The sequence below is a fragment of the Balaenoptera acutorostrata genome, chromosome X, assembly GCF_949987535.1.
Source record: "Balaenoptera acutorostrata chromosome X, mBalAcu1.1, whole genome shotgun sequence".
Lineage (NCBI taxonomy): Eukaryota > Metazoa > Chordata > Mammalia > Artiodactyla > Balaenopteridae > Balaenoptera > Balaenoptera acutorostrata.
This window is the reverse complement of record NC_080085.1, coordinates 4023089-4040537: the sequence shown is the minus strand read 5'-3', so window position 1 is coordinate 4040537 and position 17449 is coordinate 4023089. Positions and strand designations below refer to the sequence as shown.

At 39.2% G+C, this 17449-nt stretch overlaps 1 protein-coding gene across 5 annotated transcripts in view; it reads left to right on the top strand.

The window, feature by feature from the left end:
- The window catches only part of NLGN4X (neuroligin 4 X-linked), a 333057-nt gene that overhangs the window by 204281 nt on the left and 111327 nt on the right, over positions 1-17449 (top strand). For all 5 annotated transcript variants that reach the window (XM_057539088.1, XM_057539091.1, XM_057539087.1 and 2 more), the window contains one exon: positions 1072-1224. In XM_057539088.1, coding sequence (XP_057395071.1) covers positions 1072-1224 — 153 coding nt within the window. The remainder of the gene's footprint in view (positions 1-1071; positions 1225-17449) is intronic.

The following is a 17449-nucleotide window of genomic DNA, read 5'->3' as shown; positions in this document are numbered from 1 at the left end:
CGAAAATAAATGTACATGGATACACTTGGTTTTCTTTTGATATACAGATAGTCAAATGACACACACATATATATGTATATACATACATAAATATCCCGAAATCATTAGAATCGAGGTCAGGATTCTTCAGCATTCAAGGTAAGCCCAAGGAATGATTTACACCAAACAAGTTATTTAATCACAACTTGTCAGAAAGTAGGCTCTACAGACGGACATATGGTCTCCAAACTTCTGTTGTCACAGAACATTGCAAAATAGGATTTTCACATCATTGTTAAATAAAATAATGATGACTCTGGGTACTGTGGTTGCAAATCACAATGGGAGTTTATATTCCCTGTAGAAATATGTAGCATTGCCAAACTTTCATCTTGAGGTTGGAATCTTGTGCCATTTTTATTCCAGCTCTCCTCTCTCTCTCTTTTTTTTTTTTTTTTTTGGTCACTTAAGTTGTGATATTCCTGCAATCAGTAAATTAGAGAAAAAACACTTGCTTGGACATTTTGTTTTGTTTTTACACATTTCTGTCCTGTTGATCATTTTTAACCATTTATTTGTTTTTTGTCATCACGTGCCCTGTATTGAGAGCTTACGGTTTCATTACTAGTTTTATGTTCTCGTTGTTAAGTTGAAAATGAATCTATAAGCTCATCTTTGACTGAAGATAGAAGTTATAGTAAAAATAAATTATAATTTTGACGTTGATTTCACACTTACTTAGATGATAAAAATATATTTTGTAATAGATGCCCTTCTAGGGTGTGAGCACTCTTTAGGGAAGACGTATTTCATCTCCATCCTTGCATTTTTAGTGTTGTAGATACATACAGAAACCTACACCTGCATACACGTTCCTTCCAATGCCTGCATCATTTCTATGAGTAGAAAATATAACAACATTGACCATTTTCCTTAGGCCATCTTACCAAGAACATACCTAATTTAAAAAGGGCCATGCAATTGATTCCAATCTAAACTAGGAAAAGTCACCCACATCCTTTGCCCTTGATTTAGCATTGGTTAATCAGCGTGATGTTTTATTGTGTTTCCTTACTTGGCTTTCTTTTCCAGACATCCACGACCAGAACACTAAGAAGCCAGTAATGGTGTACATCCACGGCGGGTCTTACATGGAGGGCACGGGCAACATGATTGACGGCAGTATCCTAGCGAGCTACGGCAATGTCATCGTGATCACAATTAACTACCGCCTGGGGATTCTAGGTGAGTGATTCCGTCTTGCTGATCACCACACAGGAGGCCATGAGGAAGTTCTGCTTTTGCTTTTGGGCTCGTTGATTCCAGCTGTGTTACTCTAATTCCTAGAAATCTCTACTACACAGAGCTCACCTCATGCTGCAAGATATATTTGTCCCTTAACGTTCATGCAGCGCCGTCTGTTTTGTTGTTGTTGTTGTTGTTGTTGTTGTTGTTGTTGTTTAAAGTTTGCACTTTTTAATCCAGGAATTTCATTTCCTAGGATCCGCCTCAAACAAATGCAGCCTCCAAGGTGACCAAATGAACATGATATTTTATTGAAAGCACTTTTCTTTCTGTGGGCTTAGCCGACATAACCCTGTGGAATGAACACAGTTTGGAGACGTGTCTGATAACGCATTGGGTAATAGGTGATAACTTGGTAATGGTAGATAATGACCATAGACATTAGCTTTCTTTTGTGGTTTTGTAGGTGTGTTAATCAGTTAATCGTTTGTCGGATAATCTTTTACTTAATTCCTTAATGCGTTGTCTGTGTCTGTTGTATCTTGAAGAGTTGCTTGTCTGTTGCATTTACGTGAGATGGAATACTCCTATTTGAATTTTGTAGTTTGATGGTTTTTCATTTTATGTAAATTTTATGATTTACGATGAAAGGACATTGGCCAAGTGCATAGGAATTCAAGAGCGGCTCTCCGTTGTTTCGGTGTTAAATTCGTTTTTCCCCAACTGGGGGTTGGAAAAAAAAAATAACATATTTTGAAGTTAATATTTTGAAGCTTACCTTCTTCTGTGGTTTAGCCTGCTCTTGGTCAGTTCATGAATAACATTCCTAGCCTGTGCAACAACGCTCGTTTTCAAGGCAAAAATGCATTGAGAGGATGCAGAAAATTGAGTTTACAGCAGGGTGGCTATGAGAATGAGATCTGTATGTCACAGGATGGTTATAGTAAAAAGTATGAAAAATAAAATGGACCAACGGACCTGTTTCAAACAAGAAATGTTTTCTCCAAAGAGGCAAGTATCACTAAGAATATCTTATCTCAACTTGATGTTTTAATTTTGTTTTGAGCATTTTATTTCATTCACTACTGAAAACATTCACCTATAGAAGACCCCGGAGTAAGGGGATAGGTTGTAGATGACCTTCTAATTTAGAAATGCACATCACCCACAGATGTTTGCAAAGTTGGGCGTTTTGGAGCATCGATAAAGTACTGGAAGTTTCAGGGTTTTAAGATGAAACACAGCAAAAGCCTCAGAGTCTAGAGCCTTCTTGTTTTGTGGTTTTTATTTCCTTTTCTTTTCTCGTCGGTGCTGGGAGCCAGATCTTTGGGGAATGATTTCCGTTTGTGTCGCGCAGCGAGGATGGCATGCCTCTCTGAATGTTTTTCAGAAGCCTCTGGCTAGTTGCTTTGGCTACTGGTGTTTGAAACCGGAAATGTTGTTTCTTGATGTTTTACAAAAGGTCCATTCTAAGGAAGAGGTGGACAAAGGAAGCCACGGGCCAGGGCTTGCTGCTAGCAGCCCTTTCAAAGAGGGCAGTGTGGGCATCCCTTGGGAGCATCACCAGGTCGGGGCGCTGCTTTCTGAACAAAGCAATGGGCTTTGGGTGAGTCTTTGCTTCAGTGGAATAACAAAGCGTCCTCCTGCCTGCACAACGTGGTGGTGATGTGACTTAAAAGGTTAGATTTCAAAAGAAACCGATTTTCTCCCCCGTTTAACGCCAAACTGGTATTAAGCAGCTTTACACAGTGATCTCTTATCTATTTGGCCCATTTGTGAATCTGGAAAAGTACTGTGGGACTTATACACACCTTCTTTTTTTTTTTTTTTTTTAAAGAAAAGAAGAAAAAAAGAAGCTTGCTTTGAGAACTTTTCTCATTGAACGATTTTAATTTTACCTTTTGCTGCTGAGAGTTAAAAAGAAAAAAATCTTGGTAAGATAACAGAGAGCTGTGAGAGTTATGGCATGGAAATAAAAGAAGCAATTTAGCATCTCCAAGCCGGTCTATTTACATTCCACGAATGAGTTAGTGTGAAGCTGAGCACCACAGACCCCTTTTTATCTGATGGAGTGCAGGGTGCCAACTTTGCTGATCATACAGGGCGATAGAGGTTTTTTAAATGGGACTTGGTTTATTGTTATCAGGGATCTTGCGTGGGCTGCCGTCCTCTGGAGGACTGTGCGGTGGCCATTTGCTTTTTGCTTGCAGGAAATCACTAGTATCACTCTCGAAAAATATTTCAGACCCTTGGCATCCGGATATTTTTAAAAAGGATCCAGTAAAATGGTACAGCATGCACGGTGATGATCGTCTCCATTAGCACTCTGATAGGAATAGATGTTTTTACCAAAATGTTGAAATAGTGTTTGAGGTTTTTTTCAAAAGTAATAAATGCATAAATGCTATTTTTCTGCTCAAGGAATGGAAAAGCATTGTTTGAGATGATTACCGTTCTTTTACAGAGTAACAAATGCTGTTTTCCTACCCAAAAGAAGGGTTTAGAAAGTTGGATGATGGTCAGAGGGAAGCAGGAGGCTGGCGTGGAAAGAACATGGATTTTTATAATGCGATAAAAATGAACTACTTGGTGTCTGTGGTGTGACATTGAGGAAGTCAGCTGATTTTTTTCTGAGTCTCTCTAAAAGGTGGTCCCATTCTCTCTCTGGCAAGGTTATTGTACATACCATATAAACGTCCAACGGGTTTACGTACGTGAAGTTTCATAGCCCAGAACTAGGAGGCAGTAAACCCAGACAGGTGATAATTTCCAGTGTTATTAATAGCCTTCGACATCTTATTACCATCACTGTTGATCCACTGAAAAACATTGCGACGGGCCAAAACGGTAATATCTGTCAAATACTGACGTCTAAACGGGACCACCTTAATTAAACAAAAGCGATGATAAGACACTCTTAATAAGAGACAGATGACAGGATCTTCGCACGTGCTTTTTGACAGGATCTTCGCACGTGCTTTTTGAACAGTGATTATCTTCTTTAATCAGAACTGCGTCACACAATCTTGCTAGCCGTTGAGCATGTAATTTATTATCTAATCCAGGACACTTTGAAAATTGTTAATAATGCTCTTAATAAACTGGGATTATTCCAGGCAAACTGGGATGTACCATCACAGTTATAAAGTAATTATTCATACCCACACAAGGTCTAATGAACAAACTGGTGGTCTATTTATTTTCAAAGGAGATCTCTTTTTAAAGCGTATTTCCTATTCGTCCTGCTGTATACCTTTGCCATTAGGAAAGCATACATAGCTAAAACTTGAGTTCTCTCAAATCTGCCTCTATTTTTTTTCATGATGATTGTTCAAAGACCATTGCTATATAAGAGGAATCTCCTCGCTGAGGCTTATTGTTGGAAATACCTGGAATTTATTTATGGGTGGCTCTTACCTTTGCTTTCCTTCATTAATCGTCTCTAATTTGCATCTTCAGTTGGTTAATTAGACCTCCATTCAAACGCTGATTTTAGTTTAGCTCAGAGGGTATTACCTTTTTGGTTATCCTATGATTTGATGCCTCATGCAGGCTTTAAACTATTTTGCTTTGAAACAATCTTATCTGTATGCTTTAGCACCAAACTCATGGAGAGCCTGCGGTGTGGCCATCACTGGACATTGTAGATGCTCCTTCATTTAATCCTCATACACTCCCTTGGAAGGGTTCCCTTATCTTGCTTTTGGGGAAACAAAGGCTCAGAGGTGATGGGATAGACTCACAGTGGTACAGGTTGTAGGGATTAGAGCCGGGATTGGAACCCTGGTCTAACAGTATGAATTAGGTGAACTACCTTAGGAAACAGAGTGCAAATCTTTATATCAGATTCAGCTTCTCTAATCGCACAAAACGTCAGACGTGCCTATGGTTGATCTAGATACAAAATTGCGATTCGATGCTTACACCGTATTTTTATGTTCCTCAAAGCGGGTCCTTCATCGCTGATGCATATTCATCAAATCATCATTGATGGTCTACTATGGTGCATGGTGATGTGGTATTGGCCCCAACGATGGCATTTGTAAAATCAAAGCTCTCAGACACAGGAGATCTAAGGCTTTATCAGCTAGTCAGGTGTCTAACCTCTTACGCCCATTCTGTTGCCGTGTTGCTGTCTGTGGCCAATAAATGGAATTAAGACCATTGACCCAGAGAATGACTTTGAAACCACACAACCCAGATTGGGACTTGAACCCATGGTCTGGGACTCAAACTCAGCCAGAAACCACATTGGGACTTGAACCCACTATCTTTTGATTGAGATCACACACCTGGTCTCAGAACTGAATGAAGCTCAGGTTCTTTATGTCTCAGTGCAGAAAGAATTCAGTGAGAGACAAAGTGATAGGTAAGAAGTGGATTTATTTAGAGAGATACACATTCCATAGACAGAACGCGGTCTGTCTCAAAAGGGGAGAAGAGCCTTGGGAGAAGCACCCTCCAGAGACAGAGTGTGGGCCATCTCAGAAAGCGAGAGGCCGCGCAATATGGCGTGGTTAGTTTTTATGGGCTGGGTAGTTTCATAGGCTAATGAGTGGGAGGATTATTCCAAGTATTTTGGGGAGGGGGTGGAGATTTCCAGGAATTGGGCCACCACCGACTTTTTGGCCCTTTATGGTTGCCCTCGGAACTGTCCTGGCGCCTATAGGTATGTCATTTAGATGCTAATGTATTACAGTGGGCATTTAATGAGGCTCAAGGTCCACTGGAAGTCAAATCTTCCGCCATCTTGGATCTAATTGATTCTAATCAGTTTATGTCAAATCCTTAAGGGCTATGTCATTCTTTTAGAGGTTGTGCCCTATCCCCTTCCCTCCCGTTTCAACTTCAGTGGATTTCTCACCTGACAGGTATCTTATAGTCTTTTGAAATGTTGTCCATAGGTTTATATAACTGACTTTTTCAAGGATTAAAAAAGCATCAGAAAGACCTACTCATTTTTCAAAAAATGTAGCTACCCTCAAAGTTTTTATCTCAGGGAAGGTTGTGTAATGGTGTTGCTGAAGTTGCCTTTCTCTTTAAGGTTATCAATTGCGTAAGACTACTTTCGTTCATTGGTGTCATAACTTTAAATGGAAGATGGAAGTGGTTTGAAATAAACGCACAGCAGGAAGAGCATTTGAATGAAAGGCACATGGTTTGAGCTCTGTGCATGCTGTAATGGTGTGGCCATGTGGCATTCTGGTCTCCTTTGCGGGGTCTTAGTCTCCATTGAAATGGAAGGTGGGTGGGCTGGCATTTGGAGGAAGCCCTTTGACATCAGCCAGAGCAGTTTCACCTTTACCTGTTTGATATATTGCTGTTCCACGTCAGATTCCGTTCATAAAAGGGGTCCGGAATCATTGGAGGAGAGGCTTGATACCTGCCTTCAAAGAGCTATGATCTGAATTCCATGTGTGCACAAGCAGTTTACATCAGGGGTATTTAGTGGTTCTAACATGCCTTATGTACCTCTGCTGAAAAATGTCAATTTCCAATTTATATTTCTCTTTCACTTGGGAGTTAAAGATGTTTACTATTTGGTGCTTTCACCATTTTTTCCCCTAAGAATCCTTTTTTTTTTTTTCTTTTCTTTGTTTTTATCTTTTACTACAGATTTTCTTTTTTTTTAAAATTAATGTTGATTGGAGTGTAGTTGATTTACAATGTTGTGTTAGTTTCTGCTGTACAGCAAAGTGAATCAGTTATACATATACATATATCCACTCTTTTTTAGATTTTATTCCCATATAGGTCATTACAGAGTATTGAGTAGAGTTCCCTGTGCTGTACAGTAGGTTCTTATTAGTTATCTATTTTATATATAGTAGTGTGTATATGTCAATCCCAATGTCCCAATTTATCCCTTCGCCCCAATCCCCCAGTAACCATAAGTTTGTTTTTCTACATTTGTGACTCTTATTTCTGTGTTGTCAATAAGTTCATTCATACCATGTTTTTAGATTCCACATACAAGTGATATCATATGATATTTGTCTTTCTCTGTCTGACTTACTTCACTCAGTATGACCATCTCTAGGTCCATCCATGTCACTGCAAATGGCATTATTTCATTCTTTTTTATGGCTGAGTACTATCACATTGTATGTGTGTGTGTATGTGAGTGTGTGTATACACACCACATCTTCTTATCCATTCATCTGTCGGTGGGCATTTAGGTTGTTTCCACGTCCTGGCTATTGTAAATAGTGCTGCAGTGAACATTGGGGTGCATGTATCTTTTTGAATTATGGTTTTCTCAGGGTATATGCCCAGGAGTGGGATTGCTGGATCATATGGTAGCTCTATTTTTAGTTTTTTGCGGAACCTCCATACTGTTCTCCACAGTGGCTGTATCAATTTACATTCCCACCAACAGTGCAGGAGGGTTCCCTTTTCTCCACACCCTCTCCAGCATTTATTGTTTGTAGACTTCTTGGTGATGGCCGTTCTGACCGGTGTGAGGTGCTACCTCATTGTAGTTTTGATTTGCATTTCTCTGATAATTATTGATGTTGAGCATCTTTTCATGTGCCTCTTGGCCATCTGTATGTCTTCTTTGGAGAAATGTCTATTTAGGTCTTCTGCCCATTTTTTGATTGGGTCGGATTTTCTTTTAAATTACTCATGGAACACATCTTCCTTATCAAGTCAGAAGTTCATCAAGGTATCTATAAAGAAAAAAATATCGTCTTTCCTTTCAAGGATCTCCATGCTACCCCCTAAGTCCATCCTCTTCCCTCTCTGCTCAGATTTCCCCTGATCAGATTTGTGACCGGGAAAAGCTTCCTCTATCCATCCTCAGAGAGAAACTGCGCATTGTTTAGGGATGGCAGAATGCTGTAAGAAGCTAAATGGGTAGAGAGGAAGGATGAAGTATTGCACTGAGGGAAAAGATAAAGTGGAAAAGTACAGGAAGTTTGGGAGAAGTGTGAGAAAATGGGGGGCAGAGGCCAGGCACTTGATGTGGGACCAGTCACAACCCCAGAAGGGAAAGAGGGTGGGAGGGAAGATTGAAAGCCCTTAGAATAAGACCCTCTGTGGTGGGCGGGGGAGGTGATCGGCGAGCCTGGCAACAGGCTCCTGGACTCATTTCTGCAAAGCTCCCTGATGTGGCTCAAGAGGGACTGAGGGCTAGAGGGAGGTATCTCCCCTAGATAACACGGTCATAGGATGGACACAGTGCATGGGGGAAGGGAGGGTTGGCATAGCTTCCCTGATCCTAAAGTTACGCAAAAAAGAAAATAAACAAGATGCTTCCCCCTTGCCCTGCCCCCCCCCAATGTCTTTCATCATCTTCATCAGTAGCTCTCTGTGCATTTAATACTCATTCGGAAATGCTGTAATCTGGTCTCTGTTGTTGCTCGTGTGTTGATAAGAACCAGAACTCTGGACAAAAACATCATAGCCAGGTTTTGTATCAATGATCATTTACTTGGGTTTTCCTCTTCTGCCTCCTGGTGGCTAAAAATGCCCATTGCATTAATTTGATTTGTTCTGCAATTAAGGAATTGGCTTGGTTGTGGATGATCCCTCTTGCCTCTGGGATTTTGCAGGCACACGGCGGGGGGTAGATATGGAAGCCACTGCGGTGGAATAAAGACCCTGACATGAGACAGATGCCTTTTATGCAAAGGTTGATATGAGCAACAGAACAAAGAGGGTCCCTCGCTGTGAGGTGACAGAGCGCCACAGAGGAAAGTAAAAGTCTCCAGCAAATAAAGACAATGTGAAAGGACGCGGGGTGGTGATGAGGAGGCAGAAAAGACTTTTTTTTTCAATCTCAAATGCACAAAATTATTGACTAGCATGTGCCTTATGACAGAGAATTTCCTTGATCTCTTTATGAACGATTCAGAATTTCTTAAGAGAAGTTGGCCTGTTACTTGTACATGCATAGCCATTTTTGGAAATCACAATGCCCCGATACACTTGATGCTCGGATACTCTTATTATATTTAATAAGTACATATTTTCCAGTTAATTGATTCCAGGGTGTCATGTCAGTAATAATCACACGGGGTATACATTTTTTTTTAAATGCTCTTTTCCTGGACATGTTTACATCCAAAACAGAGTCTCTTAAGATGATCCATTCTAAATGAAAGAAACCTCTTTCTCTGCTTTGTGTGCTTTCCTCATTTTGCTTCTCACCTAGCAAAAGAAGGTTGATCATTTTTCGTTGATTAGGATAAAGTGGTGTCTGTCTTCATGGGGAAAAACACACATAAACATCACTCTAAATGAAAGGAAAGGTGTGATGGGCATTTGAGTATGGGGCAGCGGAGAAACTGGAAAGTTCCAAGGAGGAGTATTGAATTTAAGAGCCAAGATACATTAGCTTGATGGGGGTGAGCTGGATATTAAGGCTCTGGCAATCATTCCATCAGATAAATGGTTTTTAAACAATGCCTGAAAGAGAAATACCTGCATTCTTCCTATGTACCTTTTCTTCCTTCCCTAGGTGTATTCAAGGAATTAATTTGAAAAGTCTCTAAAAGGCAATCAGAGTGGGACTTTTAAAGACCACAGAGTCTGAAACACTCCAGGACTATACAAATTGTGGCCTGCAGATCATTTTTCTTTTTTTTTCCCCCGCACATTTGCCTGAAAGTATGGATGGCATGTTTTACAGGAAGCATGGAATGAATATGCACATGTCCACACTCACCACAGCATTGATACCACAAAGGGCATATTCTGTTCTAATATAACTCTCCTAGTTTTGTCCAATCATACATCAATCAGTCATGGGCTTTATGAGAATAAACCTTGGGGACATAAGGATCAAAGTGAATGTCTTAGGGATCAAAACGTAATGCAGAAACGGCAGATACACCGTGCATTTAACAATGTAAAATGTATTTTTCAAATAAGATTACATAGTAACATATGGATTGGGTAAGTCCCATCTAATGGGTAGGGCAGTTTTTCCTTTGATTAAAAAAAAATAATAATAATAGCTCTTTGGAAAGAAGTGTGCAATTCTCAGTATAAAAAATCAGAACTATTTTAGAATGGTAAATGCAACATTCCTCTGACATAACAGCCATTAGACACGGATGAGCTGTGGTCTTCATGCAAATAAATCAATTACAAGACTCTTGATGCCTTTAATTATTTGAGACTGCAGGCACTGGTTTTTGTTGTATTCAGTGCAGAGGCTTTTATTCTAGGCTCTGATATTATGGGGAAAAAGGCTGTGTCCTGTGCAGTGGGTCTAGTCACCAACAGGCAGCTTGAATACATGCATTATTATAAAGATACACATTTCAATATAGACGGAGGTATGAGATCATCTCCCAGAGAAACACTATCAATTCTACCAAAGACACCTAAGATTTGTACTGGAGTTGGGAAAACAATTTTGGAGTAAAGAATTGTTTCCAGTTTGGAATGAGAAATGTTTTCTGTCTCTCAAAGTGGCTGCTACAACTTTACTAATATATCTTAATAATGGTTTAGGTGACTCAGTTGTTCTTTTTCTTAGGCATATGACAGATAGATAGATAGATATTGATATAGAGATAGGTATATATATATATATATATATAAAATATGTAGATATATAGAGAGAGGTAGGTATATATTATATAAAGATACACAGAGATAGGTGTATATATATTATAGAGATAAATAGAGATAGGTATATATATATGATATATATAGAGATATATGTAGAGAGATAGGTGTATATATGATATATATAGAGATATGTAGATATACATATATATATATCCTCTTGTCCCTTCTTTATAATATAAACTTATAATACCATGTAGAAATATCACCCATCTTTTCCTGTAATACTTCTTTGTTAAACCAGGCATAAGAGTTCACATCTTTCCAAAACAGAATCTTGTGCAAATGGCCTTATCCATTTCTACATTTCTTTTTTCCCCATGCTATCCACTTTTTTAGTTATATTTATTTTAGTCGTATTTATCTATTTCTCCCCCCTTTATCTCTAGTTAGCTAACGTCCTCCATTTTAATCATAGTTCATCAACACGGTTCTCCTGAGGGCCACTCATACATTGTAAGCCTTTTCTAGGACAATCCGGATTCTTTCAGTGACCTTTGCTGCATCCTCATTTTTCTTCATCTTCTTGTAAATGACCCACTGGTTCGTCTCCACTCCCACCTTTCACTGTCTGTGTCCTTTATTTAAAATAGTTTATATACCATGTTGTGCCTTTAAAGTGTACAGTTCCATGGCCTTTAGTATATTCACAAAGTTGTACCACCATCAACACCCTCTAATTTTTGAATGTTTTCATCACTCCAAGGAGAAACCCAATACTTATTCTTCTCAGTCTCCAAAGACTTAGGCAACCATTAATCTCCTCTCTCCCTGTGGATCTGCCTTTACTGGGTATTTCATACAACGGGAGTCATATGCTGTGTGCTCTTTTGTGTCTGACATCTTTCACTGAACACGATGTTTTCAAGATCCATCCACCTTGTAGCATATATCAGTACTTGGTTATTCTTTATGGCCAAATATTTATTCCATTGCATGGATATAGCATGTTTTCTTTATCCATTCGTCTTCTGATTTGTATTTGGTTTGTATCCACTTTTTGGAGATTATGAGTAAAATGCTATGAACATCCATGTACAAGTGTTTTGTGGGGATATATGTATTCGCTTCTCTTGGGTACAAACCTAGGAGTAAGATTGCTGGGTCGTACGATAAAGCTGTTTAATCAGCTAAGTAACTTCCAAATTCTTTTCTAAAGTGGCTGCACTATTTTACATTCCCACCAGCATAAGGGTTCTAATTTCTCCACATCCTTACCAACACTGGTCCCTGTCTGTCTTTTTGACTACAGCCATCCTAGCGGGTATAAAGTGGACCACTTTTGATGTGCGTTTCCCTGATGGCTAATGACGTTGAGTATCTTTTCATGTGAGTAATGGCCATTCGTATATCCTCCCTGGAGAAATGTGCACTCATATTCTTTCCCCGCGTTTCAGTGGGGTATCTACCTTTTTAGTATTGAGTTAAGAGGGTTTTTATGTTTGCTTGCTTGTTTTTTAAATGGCGTGTTCTGGACACATGTTCCTTAGCAGATACAGGACTTGCAAGTATTTACTCTCATTTTGTTTTCTTCCCACTTGTTGGATGGTACCCTTTGCAACACAAATGTTTTTCATTTCGATGAAGTTCAATTCATCTCTTTTCTCTTTCTGCCTTTGCTCTTTGTGCTGCTTATACGAAGTCTTCACCTAACCTGAGCGCTCACCACTTTATTCCTATATTTTTTTCTAAGAGTTATACAGTTTTAGATCTTGTTTTAGACCAGATCCCTTTTGAGTTAATTTTTTAAAGCATTGTCAGGTGGTTTTTGTTCTTTTTTCTCTTGCTGTATTACATTAATCAATGTTTGACTATTAAACTGCCCTTGCATCCTGCAGTAAATCCCCACCTGGTCACGGTGTATAATCCACTTTATATGCTGCTGGACTTGGTTTGCTAGTATTTTTGAGGATTTTGTTTGTCTGTTTGTTTAACTTCTGGTTCTGGGGAAAGAAATGACCTCTAATTCTAAGTGTATTGTTGATTTCATGGATTCTGGACCTCTGCACTATTGACATTTAGGATGGGTGTCTCTTCTTTGTGGAGGGTTTCTCTTGTACCCTGTGGGATATGAACAGCATCCCTGACCTCTGCCCTCTAGAATGCCAGTAACACCTCACAGCCCACAGTCATGACAACCAAAAATGGCTCCAGATGTTGCCAAGAGTGCCCTGGTGCGGAGTGGGTGGGAAGCATCAACCCGGTTGAGAACCACTTACCTGATTTGTACGTCCCTTCTCTGAGAGCGAAGGGGCACAATGGCATTCTCGTTTTGTACCGAAAAATCCACACTCCGTTCTGTATGGTTTTGTTTCTTCATGTGCATGATGTTTACTTCCTGTAACCGATTTCTTAGCTCCTTGCCAGCCGGGGGTCATAGCTCACATTGTCTTTGTCTACTGAGAGTTTACCAGATAATAAACGTCTTCTGGATGATTTCTCCTGGCAGTGTTCTGGCCTTCACATTGCAGAATGAAATCTCATTCACAAAGGAGAGAGTATATTAACTTCAACATTTTTTTTTTTAATTGCAGAATGAGTGAACTCCTAGTTGTCAACATCCAACATCCTAATTTTATGGAAATTGTGTTTATTTCTACTTCTGCAGCTGTTGCTTTTTCACAAATACTAAAGGTTTCATTTTCCTTGAAACACGTACTGATGCTAGCTAGTGTCATCAGCGGAGGATTTATTTTCATTCCATGTAGGTTAGCTTGAATGGAGACAGTTTTGCTGGTGGCGTGCATTTGACCTTGAATGAAAACTGAAGGTTTTAAACAGTATTTAAAATCTGCATATCTTCATATTTTTATCAGATTTTGACAGTTATAAAAACAAACCAAAACAGTAGAGGTGTCTAATAGAGATTTTTTTTTCTTCAGCTCTTTGCATGGGTATTTCAAACAATTATGATCATTCTGAACCTTTAAAACTTCCCTACTAGTTTTAAAAGAAGCAAAAGTATTTTTCCTCATTGGCTACAGAACATATGCCTTTGTTCCAGCAATGCATAGGGCCGTATCTCACATTTTCTTCTTAAATTACGAAGCTGTAAATGTAAAGCAAAAACTGCTGCTGTGCTGTTTTCTCTCCACATTTTCCCTCTCTTATGAAATCCAATTACAAATGCTCCTCGATGCCCTATCTGGGAGTTGCAAAGTAGGCACAAGCCATCTCTAAGTGGAGGCTCCTAAAAATTAACAAAGAAGATTCATGTGGGTTTTTAAGAAGGGATTTTAAATACATCTCAAGTTTTAAAGTGACTCCTGGACTTTTCAAAAAATGAGCGACCTTCTTCTAATGCCTCGCCTTACATTTCAAATTCAGTGGCTTTACACACTGCCCTTTAGAGCAGCTTTGGTTTGCTGGAGTCCAGGATTTGTGAGGTGGTGTTATTTACTTTTTATTTTTACTCTTACTCCCTGTTACTTCAAAGAGATAATTGAACACTCTTTTCTGGTTTTAGACACAGGTGAGTGATGATTGTTTCTTGCACAGAGACTTAACCAGGTATTGTTGAAGAATTTGGTACCCTTGCTCTCTGATTCACGGATGCCGGCGTGACCCTCACTGGTGGTGGGACCTGCACTCTGGTGAGGTCCAACTTAGAGGATGGATAACAGGACAAGATGGGGAACAAAGATGCCTAAACCCCATGAGACCTTAGCCCACTGTTCACAGAGGGGTAATGTTTTTTCCGAAAGGTGACCTCATCTTATTGCTTTACCGGCAGACTCTTTGGCCAGTGAAAATAAAAGTGTCTATTATAAGGAAATTAACTGTAGATTTTAAAAGAAAATTTCCTAGGATACTTCCAGAGAATCCTACTTGCGAAGCAAAGATATATATTCCTGAATTGGGGATGGTAGTTGTTGGGAGAGATTCATTTGAATGGAAATAAACTTCCTTTCCTTTTGGCCAACCATTATACTCTTCTTTTCTCCAGATTGGCCAAATGATTGGTTTCAATATAAGGGGGTAGTGTGGGCAAGATTGCTAGTAGTGTTTGATACGACTGGCCCAATTCATTAATCTTCCTTCCTTAATTAATTTACATGGAGAGCTTCTTTACTCTGAGAGAGTTATTTTCCAGTTTTATTGAGATATAATTGACAAAGTAACATTATATTCCTTTTAGGTGTATAACAGGACAATTCGGTATTTGTCTATGTTGCAAAATGTTTAATACAATCAGTTTAGTTAACATCTGTCACCTCATAGTTACATTTTTTTTTTTTCTTGTATGAGAACTTTTAAGGTCTACTATTGGGAAATAAAAGTTTTGGCACACGTATAAATTTAGAGAACATTAAACATTTTAAGATAGAAGTGGAACTGTACACATGTATTATTAGTCATTGGAATTTAGTATTTCTTGAATTTGCAGTGGGATTTCTGTCTATTAACTTTTGAAGACATCAATGGTGTAAAGTTAGTAGCACTAGCCTTTTATCATTTATCCTGAGGCCATCTGTTTGAAGTTCAAATGTGGGAACTTTCCTATCCTTCTGTGGGAAATAAAGATCATAACAACTCAAAATGAGTAATCACAACCGATGTAGTAAAGAGATCTGTGATGTGCATAGTACCTGAAAAGTAGGATCAAAATATTTAATGCAGAAGACAGTAGGTTCACCAATCTACCAACCCATCCATCAGTTCTTTCGGATGGTAGGCTCTGTATCAGAGTCCTGACTTAGTGAGCCAGGAGTTAACATTTTGGGTTTCTGGATCGTGGAGGAGATGGGGGGGTGGTCTTATAGGAGGGGCAGCAAGCAGGAAACCTTTCTCAGGGCTCCGGGCAGCAGCATTTCACCCACCAGCAGAGAAGTATTTCCTGATGTTAGCATTCTGCACTGCATCACTGGTGCTTGCCAGGTGAGTCACCTACGTGTACGTGACAGGTAAGGTGATACCTGCCTTACCTCCACCTGGCATAAGTGTTCATGGATTCATCTAACTAACTGAACCAGGACATGAAATTGCAGTTCCTTATCCATGTTTAGCAATATTTCGTTCACTGATTCTCTATCCCCTTGGAATAACTAGGTATGGGATCCACTTAGACTTTGAGTCTCAAGCCCAAATCTCCATGAAAGTTAAAATGTAACCAGAGAAGTAATAGAAGAAAAGTACAGATGGAGACTTATGATTCAGAGGTGTCTGTTCTGTTAACAGAGGGCAGATGAGACTGCCTGAGGTCAGGGTTGAATCGAGCTGAAATAGGGACCTCTGGTGTCTACTGCATCGTGTGCATTAAAATGGTTAATTTTGTGTCACGTAAATTTCACCTCAGTGCAAGACAAAACGTTTGAAGCTGGCACATGCCTCACTGAGCTCCCCTCTATAAAACTGTGTAAGGAGTCCAGTTTGAAGCCAGTTCTTAAAAGGAGCATACAAACAAACCAAACAGCAAACCAACAGGACATGGCAGCACACACCACATTTTATTACGGGGCCAAACTTGACCTTTTACAACCCCAGTGTCTCAGCTTGAATTCAGAGCGAACTTGAGTTGCTAATTCTATGCTTTTGACCAGGTAAAGACCTCATTTTAAGAAATTTCCCTAAAACTGCAAACTTGTGGAAAAGAGAGAATGTTATATGTATCCATTCAGCAGTTACATGTTATAAGCATACTAGTTACAGGGATCTTGGGCTCATATCTGCGTGTTTTATTTTGCATTTGCCTCCACTGTTTTGTTAGCAAGTATTGTTTTAATTTATGTAATGTTTAGAGTCCATATAAATGTAAATCATTCAGAGTTTGAGGAAAAAATTAACCACTTATGATTTGCATTTACCACTGTTCACCTCCCACTTTAATTCCTTCAGAAATAACAAAACCAGTTGCTAAGGTAGTGATTTTAAATATTTACCAATATATGCCAATGGAATACTTGTTGCTGTTTCTGAAGAAAAGAAATGCAGCGGCATCCTTAGTGATTATTTTAAAAAGAAGGAATATTCTTTAAGGGAAAGAATTTCAACTCATCTTTTTGGTAGTCAGTGGTCTTTCATTTCTGTTTGTATTGTAACCTGTTAAAATGATGACTTAACAAAGAGAAGGGAAATTAAATTTGCTCATTATTTGTTAATGCCCTATGATTTCTAGCTACAAAGGCATGCTTAAGCCCCATGCTAAAAAGAGGTGAATAAAATAGGACAGGGTTCAAATAAAATTCATTTGGGAAGGTAAATATGTTTTCAGAATGATTAAGTCTTTTGAGATCCCATTTTGGTGTAGTTTTCTACCATTTCTTAATGTATTCTTCGTAACCCCCAAATTATTCAGGCTTTGAGCCAAATGCCGAGATGTTATTTACTTTTGCTTGGGTTGTAATAAAATTTGGGACTCTTAGTGAAAAGATGATTTTCATTAGTAAAGTTGTTATTGGACATTTAGAGTTGGTGCTTATTTTCTGTTGCTTCTCCAGCCAGTGGAAATCTTCCTTCACTTTTCTTTCCCCACACTACAATGACAGACCAAAGGGTGGCCCTATTCCCATCCCTTAAACCTGTCATTTTCTTATCCTTATTAACCTGTGGGCTTGAGAACCATGCAAGGACCTTTCCCAGGAGAACTGCCCAGGGCTGGGCGCTGAAGACGTCCAAGAGCTGTGTAATGAGGGCTCCAAGTCAG